The sequence below is a fragment of the Pyrenophora tritici-repentis genome, chromosome 2 (assembly GCF_003171515.1).
Source record: "Pyrenophora tritici-repentis strain M4 chromosome 2, whole genome shotgun sequence".
Lineage (NCBI taxonomy): Eukaryota > Fungi > Ascomycota > Dothideomycetes > Pleosporales > Pleosporaceae > Pyrenophora > Pyrenophora tritici-repentis.
In genome coordinates, this window is record NC_089391.1 from 252165 (window position 1) to 264396 (window position 12232).

A 12232-nucleotide genomic window follows, 5' to 3' on the forward strand; every position below is an offset into this window, starting at 1 on the left:
AGGCTGATTCTGTATACAAGTACGAGTCGTACTTTGATCTACTATCTACTAAAATGGCTCAGCACTATATTCGGGCGCAGGATGTATATAATATAGATAAGAAGGGATTCCTTATTAGAGTAACGGGGAGGAGTAAGAGAGTGTTTAGTAAGCAGAAATATGAGACTGGGGGCTTTAAGAAAGTGATACAGGACGGCAACAGAGATTGGATCACTGTTATCGCTGCTATATGTGCTAATAGGAGTACGTTACCGCCCGCGATTATATACGAAGCTACTTCGGGCAACATGTACGCCAGATAGGTTGATGATATCGCAATTGACGATCTAGTCTACGTTACCTCAAGTCCCTCAGGGTGGACCAATGATTAGGTAGGCCTGGCATGGCTCGAACAGGTGTTTGATCGCCATACGAAGGAGAAGGCCGGCAATCACACACGCTTACTCATCCTTGACGGCTATGGGAGTCACGTTACTATGGAGTTTATTGACTACGCGATCGCCCACAATATTATGTTACTCGTACTACCCCCCATAGTACCCATACGCTGCAGCCACTCGATGTGGTAATGTTCAAACCTCTAGCAGCCGCGTACTCACTCAGCTTGCAGCACTACCTCCAGGCGAGCCACGGTCTCTTAGCTGTGAGGAAGGATGACTTCTACCGTCTTTTTAAGCCTGCCTAGGACTCCTCTTTTATTAAGAAGCACGCGTTGAAGGCATTTAAAGCCACTGGGATAGCTCCTATAGATCCCGAAGTAGTACTTAAAAAGTTCCGAAAGTCAACACTAACAGCACCGCCGCCACTAGTGAACGTGAGTAGAGCTACTATCACGAACCTCATTAATCAGGCCTACGATCCGAGCTCTATTGCGGCCAACAACCTCTCAGAAATACTCCTCCGCCTCCAGGCTGCCAAAGAGATCGCCGAGTACGAGAAGGACGCACTGCGCGCGGCGCTACACGTTCACCAGAAGCCCCGCAATCGGCACGAACCTCCCCTAGATCTACAGCAGCGAAAAGCGTTCTATTCAGGGGCAGTTTAGTGGTCGCCGTGCAAGCTTCGAGAGGCCCGCTTTAGGCAGCTAGTGAAGGAGAAGGAGAAGGAGAAAGAGCTACTTGATAAGATAGAGTTGAAAGAGGCAAAGGAGAACAACAGGATCTATCAACTTAAGATCAAAGAGGCAGCGCGGGCGGCGCGTGAGGAGGCAAAGAAGGTGCGGGATGAAGCCAAGGCTGTAAAGGCTGCCGAACTTGACGCCAAACGACGCGATCGCGACGCTGCAAAGGCTATACAACAACCCTAGTCGGGCAAGCGTAAGGCTTCAAAGCCCGCTGCAAAGCAACAGCCAAAAAAACGACGCGTGGGTGGTGCTGGCGGTGGTACTCTGGCTGAGGTGGCTGCACCGGCTCCCCCACCAACAACCACCCGACGCGGCCGGGCCGTCAATACTCCGGCAAAATATAGATAGACAAAGTTGTAGAGCTACGTCTATAGATCAATACACCGGAAAATCTCGCGATAATAGTTATTGTACGTGGCTGCGCAGCCTCAACTTTGCCGTCGTCGCGATATTGGTGGGGTGTGCGGCACGCGATTATGGGCATCACGCGCACAGACACGTTACCGTCCGTGCGCATGAAATGAGCCGGGTCGTGTTTTGAGCCACCCAACAACATCAGAATATCACAAAGATAAGGCTGTAGAGCCACCCACAATAGCTATTATCACGAGATTTTGTGGTGTTGTAGTAATTATATCATTGCGATGAACTTGCGCTACTTATATTTACTCGGTACCTTGGTGGTGCGGCCCTGGCGGGTGGTTTGAGTCGGGATAATAGATGTAGCCACCTCGGCTTGTACACGAGGTGCACCATCACCAACACCTTTTTGACGCTTCTGCTTTTGAGTAGAGCTTTGTGAGGCCTTACGCTTGCCGTTTTGGGGTTGTTGTATAGCTTTTTGAGAGTCGCGAGCTGCTTTTCGACGCTCTTTTTCAGCCTTCTCGGCAGCCTGCTCCTTCTCCCGCACCTCCTTGAGTCTCTCTTTCTCAACACGCTTTTGCTCGGCCTCCTGAAGCTTGTAGAGTCGAGATTGTTCCTTCAGGTATCTTGCCTCTGCTTTTTGTGCTTTTTCAAGCTGTTGTTGTTGTTGTCGAGCCGCTTCATCGTCCCGAGCCTGACGGACCTTCTTGGGAGACCAGAAGACGGCTCCACCATGATACTCATGAGGCTTGTTAAGTTGTAGGGTGTAGGACTTCTTTTCCCGTCTCTTTTTGATGCCTATAGCAGCCCTCAGCCCCTTTACTTCCCCCCTAAGGAGGCTTGCTTGGGCAGAGATGTGATGGAGACTTCGGCGAAGCTTTTTGACGTCCTTATTGCTTTGATCTTTCACTGTACGTCGTATAATAGACTCTAATTTGAGCTAATCGTCTCCAGAGAGGCAGGAAGATGAGCTCTTATCTGAATTGTAGCCCGCCTTGGCGAATCTTTTGAGTATAACCTCGGCATTAGGGGGGTGAATACCTGTAGCTTCAAAGGACTTTGTAATCGTTTGAGGCCTAAAAGCAGTACACCAGGCGTTCCAAAAGAGGTGAAAGAAGTCTCCTTTTACTATTGAGAGTAGCCCCTGGCTGTCCTGAAGGTACTTCGTGAGCTCATTTGAGTAGGCGTCCGAGAGAGGCTTGAACAACGATACATCCAGGGGTTGAAGCGTGTGGGTAGCGTGAGGGGGAAAGACGGCGAGGAGTATCTTGTTGTCGTTGCAGAAATTGATAAAGTCCATAGTAACATGAGATCCATGGCCATCAAGGATGAGTAATCGGTACCTAGTGACTCCTGAACGCCTCGTCTCCCTCATAAACACCTCCTTGAGCTAGGCAAGCCCTATATCGTTGTTCGTCCAGCCCGAAGGAGACGAGGATACGAAGACGGAGTGCTTTCCAGCTTCAATAGCATCAACCCATGATGATTGTAGGGTCCCGGCGTCCGATTGGAAGATGAGGGATGGACTCAAAGCTGTACCATCGGCGCAAACGCAAGCTAACACAGTAATCCATTGAGTATTGCCATCTTGAAGGCATGCCTTAACCCCCTTTTGATCATATAACACCTTGTCGAACACGCGTTTTGATCGCCCAAGGCTTCCAATTTGAAACCCCTTTTCATCCATATTGTAGATCTGAGTAGGTTGCACCCCATACTCCATCATTTTGGCATGCAGAAGCTTAAATTACAAGCTGTATTTAGCCCTTGAATCAGCTTTGTGACGTTTGCGGTCCATCCTAGAGGTGTAGCGCGATGTGAGTTCAGATGGGTGCCTGGCCATAAACCGGGTAACCCAGGTTTCTGAGACGTCCTTTCCAGCCAAAGATGACGCGAAATTGCGTATCATTGTCCTCGTAGGTGGCAAACGTCGCTCGGAGAGCCCCTTGATGTACTGTACAAGCTCCTTCTCCTGTTGTGGGTGTAGCGCGTTATGCGCAACGCTGTGCGGCCTTGTTCGACCTTGGTGTCTTCGGGCGAGCGTAGCCCGGCTTATATTATACTTTTTTGCAACTTCGCGATAACTAAACGATGCGCCTTCTTCACACGAATCGATATCTTCAATCGCTTTCTGAATCGGGTGCATGGTGGTGGAGTTATGATGCGTTTTGTATGGGTGGTTGGAGTTGAGGGGTGGCTCAAAACACGACCCGGCTCATTTCATGCGCACGGACGGTATATTAGCAAAGAGACCTTCCTACCTGCCTTTAAGTCTACTTTTGAGCGGACTCTTACAAAAGAGAATATACAGGCAGGCTTTAGAGGCGCTGATCTAGTCCCACGTGGCCCACAGGCTGTGCTATCAAAGCTTAATATGGTAGTGCAGACGCCAACCCAATCGCCGCGACAGGTAGATGCCTGGGAGGCGAAGACACCACGCAACGCGCGCGAAATTGAGGCTCAAAGTACTCTTATTCGACAGAAAGTAAGGAATCGCCCTGAGTCTTCTGCAAGCTCACTTGACAAGCAGGTTGCGCAGTTGAGTAAGGGGGCTCAGCAAATGGCACATAAGATGACGCTTATGATGGAGAAAATGAACAGCCTTCAAGAGGCTCTAGAAGGAGCAAATAAGCGGAAGAGCCGTAAGCGGCGATACGTACGGATAGAGGAGACTCTTACTGTTGGCGATGTACAAGAAGTATTAGCTGAACAGGCGAGTAGCAGTCGTGGTGATGGTGAGAGTGCGTCGAAGAGGGTGCGAGGAGAAAGGCGGTGCGGGCGTTGCAAGCAGACTGGACACAACGCCCATACCTGCGCAATTAAAGTAGATAATGCTAGCGATAGTGACGGCTCTTACGGATAAATTGGTATGTCGCAATAGTTTATTGACTGTGATAAAAGTGTGTGATAACGTCTCGACGTCGACTCGCTGGTGGGGCGTGACCGATTCGCTTGTGAACCACGTTACGTCGCTTTGAAGATGCGAAAGTTGGTGGGGTGCGGCGCTCGCCCGTGGAACACGTTACAGTAGCGGGTCAATCAACGCCCCGGGTCAGTCAACGCCCCACCCACAACACAACAGCTTCATGAGTATTGCAGCTGTAACGCCTCAACAAAACGTGATAAAATTGCGCAAAAGTAGATTTATACTATGTAATAGCCTGCGAAGACTTTGCGCTAGTCTAAATCTTTTTTTGGGCGGCGGATTACCCGCCCTTTAGAGGTTTTTGGTGGAACTGGCTGTGCAACTACCTGGGCTCCCACAGAAGCTGTACCACCCCCAACACGTTTCTGACGCTTTGTAGCTGGCTTATGAGGTTTTAAAGCTTTGCGCTTACCCTTTTGGGGCAATTGTATAGCTTTTTGAGCGTCGCGGAGTCTCTTCTTAAGGTCTCTTTCGGCTTTCTCTGCAGCCTTCCGCTTTCTGGTCTCCTCCTAACCCTTCTCCCGCTTAACACGCTTTACAGCTTTGAATTGAAGCTCACAATCGCGAGCTGCCTTCTTGATCTCAGCTTGCTCGGCTTTTTGAAGCTTTTTAAGCTCCTGTTGTTGTTGTTGTGATGCCCGACGATCGCGAGCTCGTTGTACACTCCTGGGCGACCACAGTTTGGCTCCCCCGTGGTAAACCTCGTCCTCGTTAAGCTGGAGGGTGAAGGACTGCTTTGATCGCCTCTCCTTGATAGCTAGGGACTGCCTGAGGCCTCTGACCTCCTCACGGAGTATACTGTTTTGAGCTAAGATGTGGCACAAACTTCGTTAAAGCTTCTTGACGTCCTTACTGCTCTGATCCTTTACCTCACGGCGTACGATTGACTTGAGCTTAAGCTAATCGCTCCCCGATAGTAATGAGTTGCCGCTGTTAGAATCCGAAGCTTACTTGGCAAACTTCTCGAGTACAACGTCCGGGTTGGCTGGGTATATACTAGTGGCTTCAAACGACCTCTTAATGAGTAGAGGTTTAAATACGTTACACCAAGCCCTCCAGAAGAGCGGGAAGAAGTCTCCTTTGGTTAAATTGAGTAATCCCTGGCTGTCCTGAAGGTATCTAGCCAACTGAGTTGAGTAAGCGTTCGAGAGGGGTTTAAACATACAAACGTTAAGGGGTTGAAGCGTATGAGTAGCGTGAGGGGGTAATATAAACAAGAGGATCTTGTTGTTGTTACAATACTCAATAAACTCCATAGTTACGTGGGATCTATGGCCGTCGACGATGAGTAATCGATACCCGGTTGAAGCATGCCGTCTGGTTTCTCTCTCAAACACCCCCTTGAGCCAAGCCAACCCAATATCGTTGTTGCTCTAGCCAGAGGGTGATGACGTAGTAAATACTGAGTGTTCCCCTGCTTGTACAGCATTAACCCAGCTTGATTAAACAGCTCCGTTGGCTCCCTGGAAGATGAGAGTAGGACTCAAAGCTTCGCCATCCGAACAAATACAAGCCATCACCGTTATCCACTCGGTGGAGCCATCTTTAAGTGCTTGCCTTACCCCTTTTGACTCGTAGAGCTTCTTGTTGAATACACGATTTGTTCTACCAACCCGGCCAAGTTGAAACCCCTTTTCGTCCATATTGAATATATGTATTGGCTGGACGTTGTACTCCTCTATCTTTTGATGTAACAGCTTGAAATACAAGCTGTACTTGGCTCCTGAATCAGCTTTGGTCCGCTCCCTGGCCATAGCTTTGCCCGAGCGAGAGATGAGATGGTTGGGATGACGGCGGAGGAACCGGGAAACCCAGCTTTCGGAGACTGGTTTGCTAGCTAACTAGCTAGCAAACTGCTGTATCATTACTTTTGTAGGTGGCAAACGTCGTTCAGTAAGCGTTTTGATGTATCGTACAAGCTCGGCTTCGTGTTCTGGGTGTAGGGATCGATGGGAGACCCCGCGCTGGTCGTGCACACCCTGGTGCCTTCGAGCGAGCGTACTGCGCTCAACACCAAACTGGGCAGCAACTTTGTTGTACGAGAAATCATCTCCTAGCTCGCGCGATTCAATATATTCAATCGCTTCTTGAATCAGATCCATATTGGTGGAGTTGTGCCGCGTTGAAGTTTTGTTGTTATGGTGTTGGGGTGGGGCGTTGACTGACCTGGGGCGTTGATTGACCCGCTACTGTAGTACGGAGGAGCCTTTCAAAAGTCCTTGCCCACCTTGGCGAGCAGGGGTATCAGCCACATTCTGTAACAGTACAAGCAGTGAGAGAAAGTTGCTATGCATTTTCCGATGTGTTGTTCTGTTCTGCTGTGGTGATGGCCTTTTATGGGGCCATCATACTAGTCTGTTTACATGACGTATCTGTGACATGGATAGGTGTAGAAGGTGCTTATCAGTAAGAGGAAGAACCATCTCGCCAACACGTGGCACCTAGGATGTCCTTACCCCATGGACCGTCACACATTCTGAATTCGGACATATCTCCGAGCTGACGTGGCATTTCTATTCAATCTCATGCTGTCGTCGCTCTATCTTCTACACCTAATTATGGCTCCTTACGATATCTCTACTCGTGCCCTTGTTGTTTCTTTAAAGGCTACTGGCAAGTCGAATGAGGAGATTACCTTTTTAACTGGTATCAAAAAGCGGACGATTAACAATATATTTGCTCGAGCTATTAAACGTGGCTTCGATCCCTGCCAACGGCCTATTAAGATCCAAGACAAGTATCTTGAAGATGCTTCTCGATCTGGTCGGCCATCAAAGCAGGGAGAGTTCCTAGAGCAGGTAGTCAATCGCGTACGCACTGATCGCTATGGACGAGAGAAGTCTTGCGCTGACATTGCTGGCGCGCTTAGCCAAGAGGGAGTCAATATATCAGATATCAGTGTGGCGAATCTTGAAGAAAGCAGGCTACAGAAAGACGAAGCCAACGAGGAAGCCTGGATTGACGAAGAAGATGAAGGAAGCTCGGCTTAAGTGGTGTCTTGAGCATAAAGACTGGACAATTGAAGACTGGAAGAACGTTATTTGGTCTGATGAGACGTCTGTTATCTTGAATCATAGACGCGGAGGCTATCGAGTATGGAGACAGGCAGATGAGGCCTTCGTCCGGAGCTGTATTCGTGAGAGATGGAAAGGCTACTTTGAGTTTATGTTCTGCACACTCCGCAACAAGCAAGTATCTTAAGTATCAACCTCCATACTTGCTTGCTTGATCAGTGTTTTGAAGCGCTATACTTGAAACACTTGAAATACTTGCAAATATTTAGTGATATACAAAGTCTTGGCGCTTTTTGGTGTTGAGTTTTTTCAGAGTCGCCAGCGGCGCGCCGCCTCGCCCTAATCGTCCTCCACCCAACTTTGTATGTTATACTCGCGCGCGAGCTCCTCGTCGTTGATCTCCCCGTCGTTGATCTCGCCATCGCCATGGCGCCTGGCGTCGTATCCGGCTCGCGTCCACGCGCGTATAAGCTGAAAGGCAGCGAGCAGCTCACTACCGATAGCGCGGCGTTTTGGCTCTAATAGATCGCCAAGCTCGCTGAACAGGCGCTCGCACTCGCAGCTAGATGCTGGGATTGTCAGTATATCGATGGCAAACTCGCTCAATTGGGGGTATTTTGGCTTCATCGCGATCCAGTACTGGACGGCGTTGCCATCGCCGTGATAGGTCTCCATACTCCACTCCGGCTCCAGCTCACGCCAGCGATCGTACTCATCGCGGCTGTCGCTCCTCGCGCAGTTGCGGCGTGAGGTGAGTGCCCCAATCACGTCGTCGATAGCGCCTGAACGAGGTGGCTGGCGTGGAGGACTCCTCGGCGGCGCCAGTTTATAAGACTCCCATAGCTTTTGAAAGCCCTCGTTTGCCTTACGTAACCAACTCGGTTTGTGCTCCCATGAATTCTCGCAGTAGTATTTATAGTATGGGTGGAGGCAGGTTGCAGTGTAGTAGACGGCCGAGTCGTCAAGCTTGTGGTAGTACTCGTCAGTTTTACGCCAAGCGTTGCGGAGGTTAATGTGAAGGTGATCTACGCACAAAGGTTAGCGAGAAGTACGCATAAATAGGTGTACAACTTGCCCTCAGGCGCCTCAGCATGTGCGTCAAAAACTACGTCCTTATACGGCTCAGATAGTTTCTCTAACTGATCGAGTAAGTACTCAAACACGGGTATAACCTCGTGGATAGCGCCGAAGTTGCTACCATAGTATTTGCCACGCCCCTCTAATCGTCCAGTGCTCATTTTAAGCGGTTGAAGGCAGCGTTGATACTCAGTAATTACCGCCCAGTCGGCAGCTTCTAGTCCACCTGATCTCATCCATGCCGGCACGTCGTTCCGGGTGCCACGCCTATCCTCATAAGCGATGCGGCTTATATATTTTTCAATATATAGATCAAAGCCGCCTTTAAGGTAAGTTGCGCGCTCAAGGGCGTTGTAGTATGAGTTCCAGCGCGTAACAACAGGTTTGATCGGCCGCAGCATCTTAACGCGAGCGGCGGCGGGGAGGTCGTTGTTGGAGGCAAGCAGGCAGTCGGCGAAGAGCTGGTATTGTTGTGGGGTTTTGATATATGTGATGACTGCGAGGAGCGTGCCGAGGGCGCCATTTTTACGCCATTGCTGCATGAACATCTCCTCCTCTAGCACCTGCTCGGTGGCGTTGTTGTAAGCATCCTTATCCTTGCCGAAAAGGAGCGCTTGTCCGATGAGATTGATCGTGTGAGGGCCGCAGCGGAGGCGTCGCTCCGTCGCCTCAAAGTTGCCAAACTCGCGCGCTACAGCTGCGATCGCGGTGTCGTTGTTGCTGGCGTTATCAAGCACAAAATAGCCTAGCGTATCTGATGTGTTCCCATATGCCCGCAGCGTTGCGGTAACAGCTGTAGCGATCGCCTCACCGGTATGGGCGCCCGTGAGCGGCGGCAGTGCGATGGGCAAGTCGTTAATCTTGCTAGAAGATGTAGCAAAGTGGGCAACGATCCCAAAAAACCCGCGGGTGCCGCCCTTTGTTGTCCAGCCGTCGAAAATTATATGTATTTTGCTGATAGCGCTCGACAGCGCGTGAACTATCTGCGGCTGCATAAGGTGGAAAAGTCGCATCGCGTACGTAGCAACACTGCGCGGCGATCGCCATAATGCGCTCTCTGCCTCGCCGTTAGCTATACGAAAGAGATCGCGCGTTGACGCTCGGCTGATCAACTCCATGAGCAGGTTATTGTCAAGGAGCCATAGCACTACAGCGTATCGAAAGCGCTGTATATCAAAGTTGCCCATCGCGTTAGCTGTAGCTTGCGGCACCTCGAAGCCGCCAGCCAATACCTCGCGCAGAGATAGCTGCCCAGATGAGCGCTTTGATGGTGTAGCTTTGACGCCCATACGGTTAAGGTTATGGCATTTGGCGGGCTAGCCGAGGTGGGCGGCGGCAGAGGAGGTTGCTTGAGAGACGTCAATGATCCCAGATGGCAGCTTGTGTATATGACAGTATTTACACACCCAAAATTGGCGTGTAGGCGTATCTCGGTGCACAACGCGGTATCCATATTGATAGATCCAACTCTTAGCTCGACGGGGCTGGCTTAAGGGCTTGATGTATCGCTTCCCAAGGCGATCCCAATCAAGGCCATCAAAATCATCGCCGCCGTTCTCAATATAGCTGTCTTCAGCTACCTCTGTTGTTGCTACTGATCGGGTGCCAGCGTGGCTGCCCTCAGTGGGCGCGTTGATGGTTTCTTGAGGCTGTGACTCGAGCTGCTGCCTCTCCCATGATTGTGAGGGCTCTGGGGTTGGTGGCGGCGCCGCTAAGATTCTCAATCGCTTCGTAGAGGCAGTAGGGACATCTGTCGCGCGTGTGCGCTTCTTGGTAGCTCTGGGGGGCATGGTGGCTGGCGTCGTGATACTTTGCTAGTCTGTAGAATAAGGGTGGTGTTAAGGTTGAGCGCTGCTAGCGTCGTTTTGAGCGACTTCAGATGGCTGGGTTGGAACTCCAAAACTCTAAAATCGGCGACCTCAACTACTAAACTGCTCACAAAACGCCGCCCGTATACAATACCAAGCAAGTATCAAGTACTTGCAAGTATCACGAATTTCATGCTTGCTTGCTTGGTAGAAAATCGACTCTATACTTGACTTGGTAGTTTTTAAGCAATGCTTGCAAGTACTTGATACTTGCTTGTTTGTTGCGGAGTGTGATGTTCTGGGGCTGCTTCTCGTATGATCAGAAAGGTCCATGTCACTGCTGGTCGCCAGAGACAAAGAAAGAGAAGGAGGCTGCTTCTGCTCGGATTGGTGATCTTAATCGAGACCTCGAGCCAATTATGAAAGCTCAATGGGAGCTTGAAGTAGGTATGCGTCGGCTTGACCTACGTAACAAGCCTGGACAGAAGCCTCAATGGAAATCGACCGCGAAAACTGGGAAGCTCAGCCGAGGTAGAGGCTTAGGCATTGATTGGTATCGATATCAGATGGTTATTCTACTGCCGAAGCTTATACCTTTTGCGAGGCAGTATAAGGCTGAGCGTTCTGGAATAGTCGTCCAAGAGGATAAGCATACTTGTCAACAATCAAGTCAATCCAAGCTGAGGCGTCAGATTGGATTGCTCGTTTTTTGAGGGCGTCAGCTTGGATTGAGGCTTGATTGATTAGCTTGATAGTCTGTACTAGCGCTAGCCTTAGTGTTGAGTTTCGTAGTCCCAAGTCGCCAGCCCGCACAAAAGCTCCATATTGTCGTCGTCTGCTGCCTCCACCTCTACTACCTCGTCGTCGGCTCCAAGACCAGCTCCTTGCCACCGTCGTACGCACTGTATTGCCGCTAGAAGTTGAGGTCCTAGACGTCGTCGTCGCGGCTCTAAGAGGTCGCCCAGCTCACTAAACAGGCGCTCACACTCACAGCTTGACGCTAGGATAGAGAGTACGTCAAGCACAAGCTTACTGAGGCTAGGGTAGCAATCGCGCATGCTCACCCAGTATTTGATAGGGTTATCTCCGTGTTCTGTACCTCTCTCGGCTGCTGGCTCGCTGCGCTTCCACCTCTGAAACTCGTCGTCGTCGGCGGTGAGGCTGCTGGCAGTACTAGGGTTGAGTATACTATCGATCGCGTCGTCTATATCGCTTAGGATCACTGCCGACGGCCTTACCGCGCGAGGTGAGGTGTTGTACTGCGCCCAGAGCGCCTGAAAGCTGGGGTTACCCTCTCGCTGCCCTCGGTAGGCGCGACGATAGCGTCTTCAGGCCGCGACTCGCGTAGTTGCGACTCAAAAGTTGAAGCCTGGGACGTCTCTACGAGAGCTCTGCGAGGCGACGGACGCGACGGCGATGACGATAGCCGACTATTGACTGGTATAGGCTGGCTGACAGTGCCGCACGCGGTGGAGGATTTAACGCGTTTCTTTGGGCGAGTAAGGTCATTAGAGGCGCGTTTCGTAGGAGGCATGGCGGTGGCAATACGATAAGGGCGACGGGAGCCAAAAAAATGACGGGTTGTGTTGGTAGGCCTTTGTACGATCGTACGGGGTGATAACAGTAACGAATGTCTTGTATTGCTATTGGTATGATGTCTCTATAAACGTGGGTGCTACGAAGGTATACATGGGCTCGGTGCGAGTCGGACCGAAGTAGGATCGAGGCGGGAGTGAGACGGCATCGCGACGGCACATCAGGCAGCCCCAAGCGATAGGATATGTGTATACCGACAGGTTGTTTAGGTGGCTGGTAGAGGGAGTATAGTGTTGCAGAAGTTAGGCTAATTACGTACTAGTACTGCGACTACTACAACACCAAAAACCTATCGTGAGATCGCTCTTGCTGCAGAACGAGCAGC

The 12232-nt window shown here is 50.6% G+C and overlaps 8 protein-coding genes across 8 annotated transcripts; 3 read left to right on the plus strand and 5 right to left on the minus strand.

Moving 5' to 3' along the window:
* Positions 1-53: 53 nt before the first annotated feature.
* On the plus strand, positions 54-1306 carry PtrM4_055780 (Trichoplein multi-domain protein; the record flags this gene model as incomplete). Its single annotated transcript, XM_066105185.1, has 4 exons — positions 54-289; positions 538-643; positions 686-1023; positions 1081-1306. The coding sequence occupies 4 exons, from the start codon at positions 54-56 to the stop codon at positions 1304-1306; spliced, it is 906 nt and encodes a 301-aa protein (XP_065963812.1).
* A 472-nt stretch (positions 1307-1778) lies between these two features.
* PtrM4_055790 (uncharacterized protein) lies at positions 1779-2786 on the minus strand (the record flags this gene model as incomplete). Its single annotated transcript, XM_066105186.1, has 2 exons — positions 1779-2284; positions 2528-2786. The coding sequence occupies 2 exons, from the start codon at positions 2784-2786 to the stop codon at positions 1779-1781; spliced, it is 765 nt and encodes a 254-aa protein (XP_065963813.1).
* Positions 2787-3233: 447 nt separating this feature from the next.
* PtrM4_055800 (uncharacterized protein) lies at positions 3234-3632 on the minus strand (the record flags this gene model as incomplete). The annotated part of the gene is made up of 1 exon (XM_066105187.1): positions 3234-3632. One exon carries the CDS (start codon positions 3630-3632, stop codon positions 3234-3236), a length of 399 nt encoding a protein of 132 aa, XP_065963814.1.
* A 228-nt stretch (positions 3633-3860) lies between these two features.
* PtrM4_055810 (uncharacterized protein) lies at positions 3861-4349 on the plus strand (the record flags this gene model as incomplete). The annotated part of the gene is made up of 1 exon (XM_001942050.1): positions 3861-4349. One exon carries the CDS (start codon positions 3861-3863, stop codon positions 4347-4349), a length of 489 nt encoding a protein of 162 aa, XP_001942085.1.
* A 1904-nt stretch (positions 4350-6253) lies between these two features.
* Positions 6254-6514, minus strand: PtrM4_055820 (uncharacterized protein; the record flags this gene model as incomplete). The annotated part of the gene is made up of 1 exon (XM_066105188.1): positions 6254-6514. One exon carries the CDS (start codon positions 6512-6514, stop codon positions 6254-6256), a length of 261 nt encoding a protein of 86 aa, XP_065963815.1.
* A 456-nt stretch (positions 6515-6970) lies between these two features.
* On the plus strand, positions 6971-7402 carry PtrM4_055830 (uncharacterized protein; the record flags this gene model as incomplete). Its single annotated transcript, XM_001942051.1, has 1 exon — positions 6971-7402. One exon carries the CDS (start codon positions 6971-6973, stop codon positions 7400-7402), a length of 432 nt encoding a protein of 143 aa, XP_001942086.1.
* Positions 7403-7765: 363 nt separating this feature from the next.
* On the minus strand, positions 7766-10293 carry PtrM4_055840 (Dimer-Tnp-hAT domain containing protein; the record flags this gene model as incomplete). Its single annotated transcript, XM_066105189.1, has 4 exons — positions 7766-7988; positions 8139-8392; positions 8479-9819; positions 9910-10293. 4 exons carry the CDS (start codon positions 10291-10293, stop codon positions 7766-7768), a joined length of 2202 nt encoding a protein of 733 aa, XP_065963816.1.
* Positions 10294-11084: 791 nt separating this feature from the next.
* Positions 11085-11845, minus strand: PtrM4_055850 (Dimer-Tnp-hAT domain containing protein; the record flags this gene model as incomplete). Its single annotated transcript, XM_066105190.1, has 2 exons — positions 11085-11499; positions 11550-11845. 2 exons carry the CDS (start codon positions 11843-11845, stop codon positions 11085-11087), a joined length of 711 nt encoding a protein of 236 aa, XP_065963817.1.
* Positions 11846-12232: the final 387 nt, after the last annotated feature.